The 19,076-nt window shown below is 41.0% G+C and overlaps 1 protein-coding gene across 1 annotated transcript in view; it reads right to left on the reverse strand.

Moving 5' to 3' along the window:
* Positions 1-2,858: 2,858 nt before the first annotated feature.
* Positions 2,859-19,076, reverse strand: part of LOC124066373 (inactive phospholipase D5-like) — a 35,533-nt gene continuing 19,315 nt past the window's right edge. The window contains exons 2-10 of the mRNA XM_046402720.1: positions 14,153-14,289; positions 9,067-9,253; positions 8,110-8,218; positions 7,732-7,859; positions 6,293-6,490; positions 5,042-5,178; positions 4,700-4,865; positions 4,499-4,589; positions 2,859-3,632 (exon numbers count right to left, since the gene is read on the reverse strand). Of these exons, the coding sequence (XP_046258676.1) occupies positions 3,082-3,632; positions 4,499-4,589; positions 4,700-4,865; positions 5,042-5,178; positions 6,293-6,490; positions 7,732-7,859; positions 8,110-8,218; positions 9,067-9,253; positions 14,153-14,289 (1,704 nt within the window). The 3' untranslated portion in view covers positions 2,859-3,081. The remainder of the gene's footprint in view (positions 3,633-4,498; positions 4,590-4,699; positions 4,866-5,041; positions 5,179-6,292; positions 6,491-7,731; positions 7,860-8,109; positions 8,219-9,066; positions 9,254-14,152; positions 14,290-19,076) is intronic.

A 19,076-nucleotide genomic window follows, 5' to 3' on the forward strand; every position in this document is an offset into this window, starting at 1 on the left:
CATGCCGAAAAAATTCAACAGAATGAAGGTAGGCAACATTGAAAAAGCTTTTACAGTGAGCATTTAAAGTGAACCAGTCAGTAATAGTGCTTCATTCTGTTTAGCTTTGCAGCTACCTCAGACTCATCCACAACAGTAGCTTTCACAGAGTATTCAGTGAAATTGCTCTGTTTTCCTTCACCCTCTCTGGAGGGATGGGCAAATGGTCAGTGCACAACCAGCCATACAGATTCCTCTTCCCCCCCCACGGATTATGTAATGTGCATGTAGCAGACTGTAAACTGTAGCTGATCTTAAACCATGGCATCTGTGTACCGTGTGTTTTGTAGTAGGTCTCCATTGAAAATATGTCACTAAAGGTGTAGTTCTGCTCACTGGTAACTGGAAAATGGTCACTTTGTGATTATCAAAATAGATTGGGGGGAAAAAAAAGTGTGTGTGACAATCATATATAATAGCAGAGTGAAATTTCTGAATCTGACTCCAGACCAGCTGACCAGCAGATCAGCAATGTAGTGTGGAGATATAGCGCTTTGCAAGAAAATGTGTGAACATTTCTATTAAGATAATGATCTTGTTCGTTAAAGAAGGAACAATCCTCTGATCACTTCCTACCAAGAAACAATACCTTACATAATTCCAGTTCCAACTTTAGGAGGAAAGTCACTTTCACTAGCCATGTCACTGCTTTTATCCATCTTTTTTTTTTTTTTTTAAATAAGAACTGGGATATAAAGATTAGTTGTGAAGCCCGATATTTAAAAAATGATCTCATCATATTGCAGCAGCTGAGTGAGACGAAATGTTTTTTTTTCTCATGGCGTCCTCTAGAGGGCAGTAGTTACACATCATGACCAGTTTACAATTGTTAAGCTGTGTTTCTTGACTGGCCAATTGTTCATTTTCCCTTTGGTGTCAGTAGTTCAGCTACCTGCATTCTGTCTGTGAGTACAGGAAGTGTGTCATGACAAAAGTGAGTCTGTGTAATGGCTTACATTGGGCCAGTAGGACAAACAGAGCAGATACAAATATTGAGTAAGTAATATGGGTGACATCCTCCAAAACTTGTGTGCCACACTGATTGCCTGCTTACAGTGATTTCAGGTTACAGTTAAACCTGTTGTGCATTGCGACTGTAACAGCTTCACTTTTCTGGCGAAAATAAAGTATTCAGTTGTCCTCTGCACCGAGAAAATGATGATTACACCTGTGCAGTTTTCACACTAAATCACCAGTACCCTGCATATTGTTAATGAAGACATCGCTCTGTAGGTCTCTCTGGTCATGTTTTCCTGTTTCCTTGGTTAATGGCTTTGGAAGTTTCTTTTTTTTTTTTTTTAAAAAAAAAAAAAAAAGCATCTACATTATAATCCCACAAGCACTGTTGTTACAAAAAGTCACACTCACGACAAAGAGTGTGCAAAGGTCTTAAACTGGCATGCAATCATTAAAAAGGCAAATGAAAATTGCTACAAGCTTTCAGTCAAAGCTAAATTGCTCTTTTCTAACAATCCAGTATTTTTATCTGTACCTCCCTATGGTAACGACAATATATATGCAGTCACAGGAGTGACATTATAGACCACCATGTCCTTGAGGTTAAACTGCAACAACTGCAACTGTCAAGCTCTGTTAAAAATTCATCGTATTGATTTGGCTGACAGCAGAGACCCTCTGGTCCCTTCTTCTAACAGCTCTTTTAGTATTTGTTCAATAGTCACAACATTGCATTTTCAAGAATACTATAAATAACCTTTCAATCCCGCCTCTTTTCCTGGGACATGTTTATGGGAACTGGAATGATTATCTATGAGGGATCCTTTAAGATCAATAGCCCCTGTTCCTCCTGGGAAAAATACTTCAACTGATAATAATGGAGGTTGGATTTTTTTTTCAGTAGTGGCTACTGATTGAACGTTCCAGACCATAGTACATTTAGTGTCGTGTAACAGACACAGTAGAGCAGGTGCATCATCATTCACTTGTGACCTCCATAAAATTAAACATTTTAATATACACCATCCTGCTGTGAGCAGATATACAATGCCTCGTGTCCTGGCTCACATCCATCCCTTGGTTCTTGTGGTATTGAGATCAAAACATGGTGGATATGATTTGATCGAACCCTTTAGCGTACAAGTTCTTTGTCTGAGGGTCAGCGATCAATATCAGTTATTGTTTTATTCATTACAGAAATAATATCAATGTTCAGTTGCAATTTCGATTCCTCAACATTTAAAAACCCTTGAAAAGGATCTTTGCTGATACATACATAAATACATTTAAATGCAAAAATATCAATATATTTAAATAAAATTCTCTTCCCATCTGGGGATACATTTGAATAATTATATAATTATTATGTAGAATTATGTAGAAGGGCCACATGAGTTTGTCCACTTCTATTGATGTTATTTGACTCAAATGTAACAGTTTATTAAACTGCTGGTTTCAGATTGATTTGATCTTGGATGAAGATCTGAAGTTATCAGTGGCAAGAAGTACTTATTTGAATGCACTTACTCGGGATACTGCTGGAGATGCACAAAACTCTTTACATGAGGCCAAAGTATCCGCTACCAAGCTGAGTAAAGTGAAGCTACACGTGCTGCATTGCCTCCCACCTCTGCAAAGGCATGCAGGTGTCGTTCCCGCTTTTAAAGGGAGGTAAATTATGACTTTCACAAAACAGCTCAAGTGACATACAAGAGTTCATCTGTTTCCTTTGCTTGAAAAACCTCAACAAGGAGAGAAAAAAGATTAAATAAGTAGCAAGGTTTAAGTTACTAAAACAGTGTATTAATCAGTGTTTCCTGTAGACCAAAATGTTTTGGTTTCAATTCTTTAAAAAAAAAAAAAAAAATCAGTTAAAGGTGCCAGACTGCATTGGAACCATTGAGTTCTTTTGTGTATACGATCAAGTAGTACGAACCAGATATTACTTAAATCTAAAAGTTTGTTTTCCTCAGAACAGCAGTAATAAAACGCTACAAAGACCCAGTGTACCAAGTCTGTAGTCACTGGAAGAGAGCAGTCCTCCAAACGTGTTTCTCTGAAAAAGGAACCTCTCATGCTTTGCGGTCACAGGTACCCGATGGAGATCTCTCTGCTGCCGCTGCTCTCAGCTGACTGACTGGGTGCTTCCATCGGATTGTCACGGTAATTTTCTTTAATTTGTGCCTGACTGCTGTCAAGGTGACTCATTTTGACTCGTCCCCTCTCTTGGTGACTGTCTATAATTGGCACCAGTCCATTGGTCGTCTTTTGGCGACTAATTTTGCTCAGTCTGTCGTCACTGTGCCTCGTTTTATGTGCTGTCTGCCCGTCGTCTTTGCAGCTGTTTCTCAGCGGTGCAGGGCCGTTATCGCGCTGGCCTGTTCTGATAGGCACGGGTCCGTTGTCTATGTGGCTTGATTTCACTGACACCAGGCTGCTCATCTGGTGCTTGTTGCAGACGGGGATCTTATTGGCGTGCAGTGAGCTGGTGTAACGTGAAAACCAGTCCCTCTCAAAAGCAGCCCGTAGCTGCTCCACCACCGTAGAGTTCCTCTCCTCGATGCCCTCTGGCTGACTGATCACCAGGCCTGCTCCTGCATTAAAGGTAAACTCATTCCCCATCCAGTCAAGATTACCTGTCAGGACAGAGGAAGAAACAAATAACTGACAACAACTAGCTTGCAGCACATAAAATAGGACAAAAACATGATGCCAAGAAGACCAGAAACCTGAAAAGTATCAGTGGATCAATATAACTGAATTCACTGGTCTGTAAGGTGTTCTCATTCCCAAAAAGATTGTTGTTGTTGTTGTTGTTTTACAGGAATTGATCTAACCCTAACCCTAACCCATTTTGGGAAATACTTAGATAGATGATGAGGAGATGATAAGAAGATCGATACCACTTTCACGTCTGTGTGTTAAGTACAGAGCTGGAACCACAAAGTGATTAGCTTGGCTCAGCATAAAGACTGGAAGCAGGGGGAAACAACTAGCCTGGCTTTTTCCAAACTTTACACATGTGAATATCAGCACTTTTAATGCACACTCATTAATACACTGTCACTGACTGTCTGCTGTCCGCTACCTCCTTCATGACTTCCTGGAGTACTGGGTGGACGTATAAACTTTTCTTCATCATGAAATGGTTGCACCATGCAATTCCCTCAAAGGCCATTTTTTTTGTGGGAATTAAACAAGCAAGATAGCAAAAATTGAGGCACTGCTAACATATTTTTGAACTTTGTAGAGAACCAGGTTAGCTGTATTTCTGTGCTTTTAGTATTAATCCTACAGAAAGATGAGCCAGTCTCCTCTCGACTTTAGCTTCCTGCTTAATGCACACAAGAGTGGCATCGATTGTCTCATCTCACTCTGGTGAAGAAGTAAGTGTGCTACCAAAAATGCTGAACTTTTCTTTTTTAAGCCGAACTTCAAATGAGATCTACAGGAAGTGAGAAACACTTAGGACACGGTCATAAAGTGTAACAGATGAGCTCACCTAAATAAATGGCTTGATCTGTCACCATAAACTTGTTGTGGTTTATTCCCTGGAGACTGCCACCCCTCTGCACTCTGGGGTTGAAGAACTTCTACACACACACACACACACACACACACACACACACACACAGTGGTGCAGTGAGCATTGACAAAGTGTATCTGTAGAGTTTAAAATAGTACACAGTGGCCTGGTGCTTACAACTTCCAGCGAACAGTTGGCCTGTTCCATGCACAGACTCCTCAGGGACCAGAGGAAGTTGAAAGTAAGTGGCTCAGTCTTTTCCCAGCAACTTATCAGCAGACGAACGCGGACCTTCCTCAGGATCAGAGCCTCCCGGATAAGACCATCGATACGAGACCAGTACCTTGGCACAGAGACAAACGCAGACACAAAATTTGTGGGCGCGCAGCCAGATGGACACGCGGGCATACACAGAATTTAATCACTTAAATCAAAGGAAGACATCCAAGCTTTTGATGGAAAATGCTGTCAGGTCTTTCCAAGGAAAGCAACTCAGGAAAGGGTTGCACTGGTTCTTACCTGTGAGCGTTTCTGCTCACAAGGGGCAGGTAGTCGATGATGGAGACATATATGAAGTGACGGGCCTCCTGGATGACTCTGGAAATGGCTTCAAGATCATTGCTACGATCTTTGGGGATGAAAACATCTGGGGAGGTCTGTCATCGGAGGGGGGAGAAAAACAGCAGGGACTATTAGCATTGTGATGGTTAACACTGTTGTCATCATAGCAACAAACTCAGCTCTCATCATCATTATCGTTCATTCAACCATTAGGATTTGATTATCTTCCTTCCGTTTTATGTTTGTGCGTTCAAAAAGCTCTAACTTCTTGCTGACAAGCACCTGTGAGTTTTGAACTGAGGGTGTGCTCTTTGTGTGGACATTAATCTTCTAGAGAAGGACAGCCCAGCCACGCCAACTGCTTTCCGCTGCGACTATGGATGACACCAACATCACTCATCTCCAGGAAGAAGACAACACTGAAATTGTCCTGCAGAGACACCCTGTATAAAAAATGTACTCTCTAACCTAACTGTAACCTCAAGTGCAGTTTGCTGTACACACTCTGTTTAATAATTCCCCTGTTAAGAAACCTGAATGTCTGATGGAATATTAGACTTTTAACTTGCCATAGTGTGAAAAAGCACAGGTGAAACTGATGACATTAATGATGGTTCTGCTCCTTTTACAGACCACACAACCATGTTACACCCATACACTGCTGCTCTCACTGGTTTTGCCTGATTAGACAGCATCTCCCACCTGTTGTACATCTTAAGGTGGATCAAAGCAAACCCTTACTATTGTTATTGGTGAGCACATAATTCTTAGCATTTGCTAGATGAGGTGCTGTGAACCATTGATACAAAGGGACAAAAAGTACTTTCTGCTAACAATTCCACACGTTTATGGGGCAAAATGATTCCCTAGTGCCTGTAATCTCCTGGGTGAACAACAGCTTTAGACAGATCTTTTTTGCAGCAGACGTTTTGACTTGTGTGTTAACAGGAAACACACAGGAGAAGCACATTTCATTAACGATGTGAGGCAAGTCAGTGAACCAGCATACACAATATTAAAGCTCTGAAACCAGCTCACCTAAATGGCACAAAGGTGTAAACAATGTAATTAATTACACCTGCGCTTCTCCTGAATTAAAGACTGTTAGTTCAGGCTTGTCTCAAAATACAGAAACACTGAAGCTCACTTAGGACAGTTTATTCTAAAATCTCCAAAAATCTCAAATGAAATGACCTTGCTGTGACTTACAGAGATGTAGGCCTGAGCCTTTGTACTGTTGAGAGTGAACTCCAGCGGTGCGTCCCTGTTGAAGAGGGCAAAGAGGCGCTTGGACCAGAAGGATGGGATGAAGTCTTTATTCTGGAGCCCACAGTAGAGGCTGAACACTCTGTGGAGGTCCAAAGCCAGACAGCTGCAGTTGTACACCAGCACACCCAACTCCTTCCGCTGGAGAACAATCGAACTCTCTGTTAGATCACCATAAGCGCTTAGGCAGCAAAGATTTTCATCAGCATCTCTGTAGAGATCCCCAACTCAACAATACTTAAAAATCATAAACAAAAGTCCTGCCATTGATCTACACATCCATCCACCTACAGACACACACAGACTCCCTTTGTTCAATTTTCTTTCTTTGCTCTCTGCAGCATTTTTCATTTCAAAGAGGCACTTCTCAAATTCAGGTTTTCAGCTTGTAGCTTCTAAATCAGCTTCTCTTTCACTCTGCACATTCATTCTCTGCCTGCAGCGCCCACACCAGGATTATTCAGTATTCCCAAATAAAGCTCAGATCAAACTATTAACAATATTCTGTCTTCATCAAAACAGACCAACATGCTGTCTGATACTGAATGAAAATACAGCATTCATTCAACACAGTGAAAAACTTTCAATAGGCCAACAGCTAGTGCTGGATTGTGAATGTGCAAATTCACATATGTAAACTGTTTTGTTTTGTTTTTTCTTAAGAATTCATGTCAGGATGTTTGGGTGGACACTTTGATCTCTTTGCAGTTCATCCTCCCAAATCAAACTGCTTTGTATCTGTGGGTGTCTAAAGATAGATGGAGCTGCCTAACAAAGAGGGTCTGCACTTTAATCAACCGTGCAAGAAACTCAGCTTTGAAGAAGAGGATAACAGATTGGCCACTTTCTATTTTTGCATGCCATTCTACCTTGCATGCCCTCACTAAATGCCCCCACCATATAACATCTAACTTTTACACAAAATAACCTTTGCACAAACAAATTTGCACAAAAAATATGTTCTGACAGGGTTCATAACTTGCACACACATGCAAGTATAAATATGTAGTGTCAGAAAATATATCTACTGAATTTTCTGATACATCTAAAAGAAATCTATATACACTATCAGAAAAATGCAGCCTTCAGGCCATCTGTTAACATCAATTAAGTAATTATTCAGAGTAAAGGGCACACATATGTAAAATCTGGCTGTATTTGCCAAATTAATTAACCTGTGGTCATGACACTACTCAAAATGACAACACATTAGTGTACATGGGTAGTATTTGTGTTTGAGTACAGCTCACTAATACATGACTGAGCTCACGATTTTGCAAGTCCTTGCCTCAGCCGCTGCTTTCGTGCTAGTTTAGATGTGTGTGTGAAGGGCTACGTGTGTGTTTTTATGTGTGCTGTGATGTGTGGTGGATGTCAGATACAGTGGCCAGTGATCTCCAGTCCATGCTGGCGCTGCCGATATAGAAATGTGTCTTGTCCACCACCCAGAAGGAGGAGAGGAGGTGGCCTTTGGTCAGCGCTGTCGTGTTCACATAGTGGACCTCAGCCTCTAAAAATGGGGATTGAGTACGAGACAAAACAAAGCAAGAAAAAGAAAGAAAGTTATATGTGAGAGGGATAAAGACAGATTTGGCCTCAGACAGAATTCAGATCAACAAGAAAATGAAATACAAAGAGAGAAGAAGGGAAAGAGAGTGAGGCAGACGAAGCCAACAGAGTGAAGAGACAAGAGAGTCAAGCGGCAGCGTATAGCAATACAGACACACAGAATGCACAATACAGTGAGGATAAGAGCTCACTGTGTTTGGCGAGTGTGTTGAGCTCGGCCGAGTCAGTAGCCTCGCTGGCGATCTTCAGCTGGATCCTTTTAGCTTTCAGCCCCTGCAGCCTGGACAGCAGAGCCCTGCCCTGAGGGAAACACAACACACAACCTCTGCTATCGTATGGAATTCAGACAAGATTCTTTTGCACTGTTTAGATTTTCATTTTAATATTGTGACACACTATGTACAAGCTATTTTTCTGCCACATTTCCCAGAGGTCCTTTTTGTACAACCTGCTACAGTGATACTTAGTTTTTCTTTTTTGTTTTGATCAAACATTTGTGTTCATGGATGGCACTTTTCTTTGTTAGTTTAAGTTCTTCATGTTTCTTCATGGTGCCAAAAGAACTATTTTTTAGACTTAGCTGATGTCAACAATATTTAAGAGGACACAAGCAGCCAATCTCTTCGCCTTTACATTATAGTAAATCGTCTGGTGCAGCTCCCTCCTGATGAGGTGTCTTTTATAGAAGCTGTTAGCTGGGATTGGTGTAGGCTGAAAGGCCATTAGCTCTTCTCTGTCCCGAGGCCTCTGAAAGGAGATATTACTTCCCAGTCAACAGCACCAGGCTTTCATTAGTCCTGACAAACTCTGACATAATTTTAACTCTCTAAGTGTGTGTGTGTGTGTGTGTGTATGTGTGTGTTAATACTTCTGCATTTTTACTAGACATGCCAGAAGTATTTTTACATTGCAGTATCGTTACTTTTACTTAAGTACCTTGCATGCCCTCACTAAATGCCCCCATCTGCCCCCACCATATATGACTTTTACACAAAATAACTTTTGCACAAATTCTTATAGGGTTCACAGCTTGCACACATATGCAAGTATGCATTTCAGGCAAACATAAAGAGAAGACAAAGTAAATTTAAAATGGACACAAAAAGGCATAACAGAGTCAATAGGATCTTGGCTTGCCCCGATTTTACCTGTCTGGCAGCAGGATGAAAGCTGGATTCATAATCAGAGGAGTTGAGGAGCCATAGCGGGGAAACTATCTCTACAACCCGGATAGCTCGGTCGAGTAAGTTGGACAGCCCTACTGAGAGAGGGACGTGGGCAGTACTATTGTCTAAGAAGGAGATATCTTCTGGGATGTTCTCCACAAGCACTGCTCTGTGGAAATAATGACAGAAGAACTGAGTCAAGAAACATAATGATGTAAGAGGACAAAATAGGATCTAAAAAAAGTGAAAAAAAGCCTCTTCAGGCTCAGCCATAGAGACTTGTTAATGGAAAATAGATAAGAAATTGATGTTATTGCTTGCAGCACCCTCTTCCTCTTTTTCTGAATTGTTAGCTTAAAGGGAGACTGAAGATTTCTAGACCACACAGATTCCATCAAGCATCATTAGAGCTTGGACAGGCTGCTTCTGACTGGGGCTGAGAATAATTGAAGGTTGATGTGCAGAGCTGTCAGCAATGCAGATACAATTACACCTGGTCTGGGAAAAGTGACTCATTTTGATTGTATTTTTGTTGGTTTCTCATATATATATGACTCTTAATGCAGCAGTCCCAGGTAATAAACTGTAGTTGCAGCAAGCCGCATATAATGAAATCACATGCATACTCGATACCAATCTGCTGTATGTCATATTCAGTGGATTGCATGAAAAGCAGAATAGCTGTTTCCTTGAGACTACCTGCTTAGAATTCAGTGCAGTCAGGTATTTCTCTTGGCAATAAAACTGTAGCTCCATGCTGGAAGTTAAACTGTGGGAGGAAATGTTCTCAGTGATACTTGTTCTTCATTATAATGACACAAAATATTCTTGCACTTTCTGTCAGGCTGTGATGTGAAGTTACAGGTGCACAGCACACATATAAATGTGTATCCATGTAGCCATGGATGAAAGGCTGTCCAAGAAGAGAGCAAAACCACATCACATCTGCATGACAATTTGTGTGAAATATTAAGGAAAATGTACTTAACTTTGGTCGCTCAATAAGCAGAGAATTTAAAGTTAAAAAGCGATTAGTATGACAAAAAACTGTACTGTGCTCATAACTTAGTCATTGAGGAGGTGCGAGTGAAGCAGGATACGCCAAACTGTGCCTTCAAACCAAAATCTTATAGTTTAGGAATCAGGAATTGTGTTCAATATGACATTAGCTTAGTGTAATCAACACAATACTATACAAAGACAGCACAATTGAACTATTTCACATTATAAATACATTTGATCCATACTTAACACAGCAGTATTGATCGGCACAGATTTAAAATTAGCTTGTGTAGTAATGCAGGATGTTGTTGTTGTGGTTTTGTATTAATTGGTCTTCATAGTCAGCTGATAAAATCTATATTTTGTAAATGATCAAATTGCATACGAGGTTAAAGTTCAAGTGTTGTCACACAGTTGTTTTATTGGACTGTAGTTGTTTAACATAATTATTATTATTTTTGGGTAAACGACTTATTTTTTTTTTATCTATGTTGATTTATATTTTTTTATTTTAAGACTTGTTCATTTCTGGCTGTAAAACATAATGGAGTTTGTGCCGGCTGAGTCCCTTTCATGGGCTCTGTGATACCAGAGAGCAGTCAGACCACAGGGTGAGCCAAAGTGTGACAGCTCGGGGTCTAGTGAGGCCTCCCCTCAAGGGCACACGGTCGAGCGCCTGTGCTGCAGGTGATGATGTACTGGCATCTCACTGTGAGGCCAGTTGCCAGCTCAAAGCTTGAAAATATATGCCTGGCTTTTGTAAAGCCACATCGGGTTTTGGAAAGTGGCCAAGGGTCAAGCTGTAGGACTCACACCCTTTGTGATCTCCTCATGGAAATGACAGTCGCTTAGTGAGGCAGTGAGTGTGGGGACAATCGTGAGTAAAGTCGGCTCGTATGTTACTGACTGATCTACTTCACTGATATTCTTCCATTTGTCAGCCAGAGTTAAAGATTGAACACTGAGAGTGAGTAAAATGAAGCACAAGAAATACATCCAGCTGTAATGAAATTACAGAGAAGATTAACGTTTACATCACACAGTGCAGAGACTTCTTTGGTCTGAAAAGACGGCAAAAACTGGGACAGCTACAGTAAACTATCCACAATGAGGAAAAACAAGGATGGATGAAAAACAGGACGAGGAGGACAAGTAATCTTATCCTGAAAGAAATCCTCTCAGTCCACTCTAATGATTGCGAGGAGTGATGAATGGTGATTCTGAATGGCTTAAACAGCCAGACAGAGTTTTGTATTAAAAGTGGAGGAAGAAGGGAGGCGGTCTTTTCGCCTGCAAGGGATTTATCGATTTATGCAGTCTGTGACGTCCACTGCTGGTCCTCTACCCATCCTAGCATGTCTAAGTGGCGTAAACTTCATGGTGTGTGTGTGTCTGTGTGTGTGTGCCTCCCTCTCTGACTGATAATGGATTCCTGTCTTCACAGTATGGCAGGTGAGAACCGTTGGATCACTCGGATTTATTCTTTAGTTCCTCTCTCTCTCGATGTTTTGTTCCAAAAAGCAGAACGTGAGAGCACATTTTGCACATGTTACACAGCTGTCAGGGCTGAGACAAGCTTACATGTTGAACAAACAGTAAACCTCACAATAGCATCACTACAGCATGTAAGTAATAATCCCAAGTGCATGCAAATGTTTCTGACACTGTAGCACCCATGAAGTAACAGCATGGAATCGTGCTGAAAATCACAGTGCGCCAGAGTGAGCCCCTGACATCTGATATAAATTATCCAGCCTCTCACATGCTGCCCTGAGCTCTGGGTGTACAGCAGCGAGGACATTAATATGGGTTTCACAGGAGCTGCTGCTCTGCTCCCTGCACACTATTCATTTTAAAGGTAAATGTCCAACTGTCACAGTAAACACGCTTATAATGTAAATTTCATTATTAACGCACCATGTCACGCCGTTATCTGAAACATGAGCCGTTTAGACATGATTACATGAAAACGATTCTCTGCGTTTTATGCAAATGAATGTAGACGGCAGGTGCTTAGTTGATTGGGTTGTTCTGTGTCTGTAACATTTTGACTGATGGCCAGTAGTTTGCCTTGACTAATTCTCATTGTTTGGCAGACCTTTTACGCTCACTAGAGGCTACATGTATACCTCGTTGTTCCAGATAGCAGCTGCTGAGGCTGACATGTCAAAGTACCTTCGCTCCAGTCAGTTAAAAGTGATTTGTTTAATTCAAATGCCTGATTTTTGTGTTGTTTTCTTTAAAAATGTTTTGCTCTGACTATTAATGTATACATTAAATAATACTGAGATACTGAGGTCTATCACTGACATTTACAACATGAATTTATTTGTCTAAGGGGAGAGTTTTTTGAGTAAAAAATATTTAACATGAATGAAACCAAATAACTGTGTGGCGCAGTGAAGTTTCGCTCCTGCAAGGCAGGAGAGGAGATCATGTATCAAGTTGCAGGTGATGCAGTTTATTTAGGAGCGGGATGAATTGCCCAGAGAACCTGATATAGAGAGGACAGAAAAGAGTACAGCAGATTGTGATGGAGGGAAGAAGCATTTGCACTCAAAAATGTTTAACCATGTTGTATCCTGAAGAAGTCAACTGTGCTAAAAGTGCTAAAAGCTGCACAAACTTTTGGGGACTAAGTCTGGTTCTTCCACCGTTCTTTCTGTCCTCCCACAAAGCAGCTGTAGATCAATACTAACCTACTTATCAGCTCTTTGACACCACGTACAACAGGAATGCATCAAACTGTCATTTTGAAACATCAGATGAGAGGGAATAAAGAGCTGCTACTCTGCTTCAACAACCAGGAGAGTCGTGTTTTACTGCAATTCCAGCTGAAGAGGGGAAAATATAAATCAAATTAATTATGTGTTTGATGCACAGCTGTGGCAACTCGTCTCGGGTCTCCTGTCCCTGAAATGCAAGTGTTGGCGTTATTCATTATGCAGACAAAAAAACTGATGGAAGGAAAATTTATACAGCAAACCAACCAGCTGCGTGCCACATATCTAACACCACAACCAAAAAAAGCTGATGCTGACTCATGATTTGGGTGGCTAAAAGGCTCAGAGAGAATTATTTTACTGTGACAGGAGCGTTACAAGAGACAGAGACAAAGACAGAGGACCACTCAGTAGAAATAGGCTTGTATTTCAATTGCAAGTTAGTCACTAGATCATTTTCTGTCTCGTAGTAATCGTTTGAAGTAAACTTTGAGTATAACACTCTGAAATCATTAATTAGTTGTACACCTCACATGAAATTATGCAAACCAATAGCAGTTGATGAATCTATTCATCTCTTGCTCATTCCAATCCCAAATCTACCCTAATATCCTCCTCTTCTTCTTCTCCCTTCCTCTGGTTCTTCGTCACTCCCCATCATTTCTCTGCTCAGCCTCTTATTTGTCTCTCATTCTACCCCCAAGCTCCAGGAGTCCTTCAGAGCAGGACAAGAGTCCAATTCAGCTTTACAAGTTAAGATTATACTTTCAGCCTTGAGTAGAAGAGAGGGATGCCTGATAGAGTTTTCTGAAAGGCTGTTAAATGGCTGATTTGGGAAGAGGAAGGAGACAGTAGGTGAACACAGACAGAGAGAAAAAGAGAGAGAGAGAGAGAGAAGTAATTTGAAGCTGGATGGTAAATTGGATGATAAGGGTCTAATGGAGGTGGAGAAGTAGGAAGCAGAGAGCGGAGAGAACAGGGTGTGCTGTATCAGAGAAAATGGCTGCTGATCAGCCAGTTTCACTCTCAACCACCAGAACATACTGCAGTGATTTTCAGGCTTTTTTGTCTGGAGACTCATATCCTTAGACCGTGGAAACTTTCTAAAGTCTGACACAAAGTAACCCTCATAAGAGTCTGGAAATGCTGAAATGCATCATGTCACAGACTGGCATTGTGTTATGGTTTGATGCTGAGCTAAAACAATTAGCTGATGGAATGAGAGAACTGCTAAAAGGTCAAAAAACTGCACACACAGCAAGGCCAAAGCGCTCATAATGAACCAGAAGCATTGAGAACCGCTGACTGAGTGAGGTGCGTGGTTGAGGTTCTGCAGTTCTCACCTGCAGTTCTTGCTACAGTTCTCCTCTGTGATCCCGTCCTCGTCTTCGCCCCAAATGTCCACAGCTGAGAAAATCAACGCCACCAGTACGGCGAAGCAGCACACCAAGGCAAATATCACAATGCACTTCTGCTGAGACTGCAAGAGAAAGAAAGAAAACAGCATTGATTTCCAAGGTGGATTTTCCCCTCTTCAACTCTTCTGTACAAACAGGGCCAAAGAGCCACAACCTTGGCTCCCATTAGCTGGCTGCTCTGGCTGATTTAATGCACAGCTCAGCAGGTCATAACATGATATATAAGGGAATTTAACACAAACACATAGAAGGTCTATGACCTTGTAAGTTCAGGCTTTCGTATAAAGAACATGAGGCAGGAACGATGAGAAGAAAGGAAATAGGGAAGTAAGAAGAGATTGAAGAGAGAGAACATTAAAAAAAGAAGATACATAGTGATCAAGGGGGGAAAAAAGACCATTTTGGCTTATTTTTATCCATTTACATTAGATATTTGGATCAAGTCCAAATGATCATGTATGGTTGAGTAGGAGGTAAAGGTCACCATGTCCTCTGAGAGCAAGTGAGACCGTGAAGGAGGCGAATTCACAGCTGTTATTCATCCACCAACTCGCTTCAGTCCATCTGCTGAGGCTCAAAAAATTACTAAGTGGTTTTCACTAGTAAAACACAACATCACCTTTTTGTTTTGTAATGAAGTGTGAAATATTAAGCTGATCTTACTATTTTTACAGCAAGTTATTCCATTGTTTTACACTGCAGTCTGTTCTTCCTGTGGCAGCTGAGGAAACTCAAGGTGCCAGTCAAGATGATGGTTCAGTTCTACACGGCCATCACTGAGTCCATCCTCACCTCCTCCATCACCGTGTGGTACACTGGGGCCATTGCCAGGGACAAGCACAGACTGCAGCCTGCTGTGCGCTCTGCTGAGAAGGTGATTGGCTGCAGCCTTCCATCTCTCAGAGACCTACACATCTCCAGGACTCTGAGGCGTGCAGGTCGGATCACAGCTGACCCTTCTCACCCTGGTGGACACAGACTCTTTGAGAAACTCCCTTCACACAGGAGGTTACGGTCCATTCGGACTAAAACCTCACGCCACAAGAACAGCTTCTTCCCCTCTGCTGTTGGACTGTTGAACACCAACTAACTATCATACTGCTCTGCACTTTAGCTACTTCAGTACAGGCACTGATCTATGCTCATGTCATGATCCACCTGCTGACCATTTGCACTGTTTACCTCACCTATTGCACTACTTCCACTCTGTACTACCTCACTTTTGTACTACCTCCAGAACCATATTTATTTTACTTACCTTGTTTTATTTTATTTTTACCTTATATTTTATTTTATTCTCTTATTATATGTTACTCGTTCTTACGTTCTATGTATGCACCAATCACCAAGACCTTCCTAGTAATGTGAAACCTCTTCACTTACATGGCAATAAAGACAATTCGGATTCTGATATAAATGTATTGTATCTACGTTATCCCCCCCCCATGTTTATAAGATAAATGAAACAAGCTTTTTTTTTTGTTTTTTGCATTTAGAGCAGTTTTAAATGTAACACGTAAAAATATATGAGCCTCAGAAACTGTGGTATATGTATTACCAGTTCAAGTGTTCCTTCTTTATATCTGGTGACCGTTTAGCTGTAACGTGAAATGAAATTAAATGAAATGTCCTTTCTTTATGACTGCCTTGTTTTTGAATTGAAAGATTTCCACTTTGTTTAAAACCTGCAACTTCAGCTCAGGTCATTTCTGTGTTGCTGGTGCCCTGTGATGACTTGATTTATGCAAACTTGTTTTTCCTGGTATGTTTTAAAGGAAATTGTTCTTACTGCCAGCAAACATTTTGTCATTCAGAAAGTGATAATTTTGGATGAATGCTAATAAAGTAAATACGTCATGTTTTGTACTTCGAGTTGGTGTTGACCTTAAGATTTTTTTTTTTTTTACCTTAACCAAGTGCTTTGAAAGCCCAAAGCCAACCTGTAAAACATTAATCATGCTCTTAATATGAGCAGACACTGAAGGCAAAACAAATTGAGTCGTTAATCAGCGTTTTGCAGATATGTTCTGCATGAACAATAAGAATACAGTTTCCTCATTATGCTGATAAAAATGTAATTTGGACACCATACTGATCTCAAAAACATATTTGCTGTTGCACTTTTCTGTGAGACTGGGTTTCTTTCAACGCATACATTTTGACTTGCGCTCTGCAACAGGCACATGTAAGTGGAACACCATTCCATTGTTATTAATGATAATAAATACAAATGCGTTTTTTCTGTTATGCAATGAAAAATGATTTATTAAGCATCTATGCTGAGGAAATGAGACCTGTGTATTGATTACTACGTGATATTGTAGTCGTTATATTGTACTGTGCAAGTCAGTGTTGTAAAGATATAAACTTTCACATCATTTAGGTCAAACACAACCTCTTGTTTCTACTTTTGTAAACAGTGCATCATTATGTAATAAATATCTGCTATTTATTTCACTATGTTGCATCTTCATTCTTATGAAACTTGGGCTGAAAGTCAGCAACGCAGAACAGCAAGTGTGCCTGATTCAGCCTCACGGTGCCTCACTTGTGCTTTCAATAGTGTGAGAAGCTGATGTGCAGAAGATTTGACCCAGTTACTGGGAAACGCCCCAACTATTTGTAAAACAATAATAAATGTATCCTGAGCCCTTTGAAACCCATCAGAAGAGCCAAAACTAATTATCCTTGAACACAGCAAATCATTAACACAGCCAGCGAGACTCTGCTCATTATTCTCAGAGACAAATCTCATATCATACGCCACTGACTTCTCTTACACAAAGCTTTGGTTGTTTCATTGTGCTCAGTGTAGCTAAACACATTCATGCTCATAACTTCTCATGTGGGAATTCAATTACTTCCAGCAGGTAAATGGAGCGTCCCCAGTGGACCAAAGAGACACTATCAGGGATATTTAGCTTCACACTCATCCTCACTCAGCCATCTGTTTGAACTGACGTCTGACATGGGAATACTGTTTTCTATTTCCTGACAGTGCTGACAGATGGAATATTATGACTCTATCCCATATGCAGCCACAATCCGCTAACTCGTTCAGTTCTCAGTCCTCTGTGTCTCATTCTGGCCCAAAAGTGATTTGAAAGGCTGACAGCAGCATGAAGGTTAAAGGAATGATCTCCTGATCATAAGGCAACTGGCTCGAAGACTTGATTGAGGAAATGAAACATTCATCTCTCCCCCTGAACATCTGCTGCTGAGGAACTCCAGGCACTAAACAAAAGCTTGCTCAGCAAACGCTCACAGGATAAACTGAGGTTATATCCAATCTGTCATTCACCTGCTGGACCTTATACCAGGCATGCTGCAGTAAAAGCAAGCAGGGAGGAAGATCCACATGTGGTCAGATGTGTATGTGCATTAAGGCAGATGTATGACAAGGTCAAGCTCACAGTGTGCACTCGGGTTGGTGTTATCGCAGCTCAAGATCAATACACTTTCAATTACTGGAAGTAATTTGCCAACCCATAAATATCTAAGACATAAAGACAGGAAAAAGTCAAATTTACCTGCATTGCATAGAGATGCTAGCAAAAATCACTCACTACATGTCTTTTTGTAATTTGGGTAAAATGCCCCTTTAAAAATGAATTTCTCACTTAGATGCTTATCCTTTCCATACTGCTGCCTCACTGCAAACTGAGCACTCACCATAGACACCATCACCACCACAAGTAGACGGAGCTTCCTGGTCTGAAAAGTGAAGCCAATACTGAAGGGCTTTGAGCCTACATTCTTTCTAACGGCCAGCAGGGGGTAACTCCAATGGTTACAAAAGAAAAATCAATGATAATGAGTTTATGGTCTCAGTCAATAATTTCAAGTCTTCCTCAATACAGCACAATGTTTATTTTGTAAATATCCAAACACGGTCACCGAGAGCCAAGACGCCAAACTGAAGGCTTGTAATCCACAAACTTATAGGTTATATCCCATGGGTTTAGTCCACTACGTATTATGCAGCATATGGCAGAGACACAGCCAGTCAGTAACATCACTGAAGCAGTAATCCCAGCCATCACACTTAACTCCTTTTCTAAACTAGTACATACAACTTCTGTGCTGTTTTTATGCATCCATGGTTTTATGAGGCTTTTTGGCAGTTTGCATTTAATTATTGTGGCATATGCCAGAAATTTTCGATCACCTACCAGAAGGAAAGCTAGTCTTGAGTGACTTGCAAAAAAGGATTCATAAATAACATGATTCAGTGAGACTTCTTGATGGTTGTTTTAAAAAGCTCCCCAGAGTCCATCTAAAAAAGGGCTGAGCGAGGAAGATGGCACAGTGCCAGACTCGCACAAAAACAAACACACAGCTGGTGTTACTGCCTCTCTGCTTGTCTTTCACTTTCTTTGCACACAAACACAGACACACACTGAGGTGAAGGCCAGGCCAGAGAGGATGGACGTTTATATCCTCAGATCAGAGGCAGAACTTTTAAAATATCTGCCCTTTTTTTCTGCAAGTCTGTGCCAAACATTCCACTTATCTACAACTGGGACGGAAAACTCTCTGCTTTCTAGAGCTTGAGAACAGACAGTGTGGTTATTGTCTAAAGTGGATCTATTTTTCTTATGTCCCACTTTGTTTCGTGCTGTTCTGTCACCATATAGTGCGCTGAAGCAAAGCAGAAGGACACTAGAAATATCACAGAGACATGACGGCTTGTGAAGGTGATGCAGAAGTCACACAATCCCTGCAGCTTTGGAGGAACATTTAAGGAAATATTCAGATAACCCAGATGACTTTTTCCACAGTGCAGCCTGAGAAAAATGTCAGGGGCCACAATTATCCTTTTAGGAGTGTTTCCTCTTTGTGAAAGCAT

This window comes from Scatophagus argus, chromosome 10 (genome assembly GCF_020382885.2).
Source record: "Scatophagus argus isolate fScaArg1 chromosome 10, fScaArg1.pri, whole genome shotgun sequence".
NCBI classification, from domain to species: domain Eukaryota; kingdom Metazoa; phylum Chordata; class Actinopteri; family Scatophagidae; genus Scatophagus; species Scatophagus argus.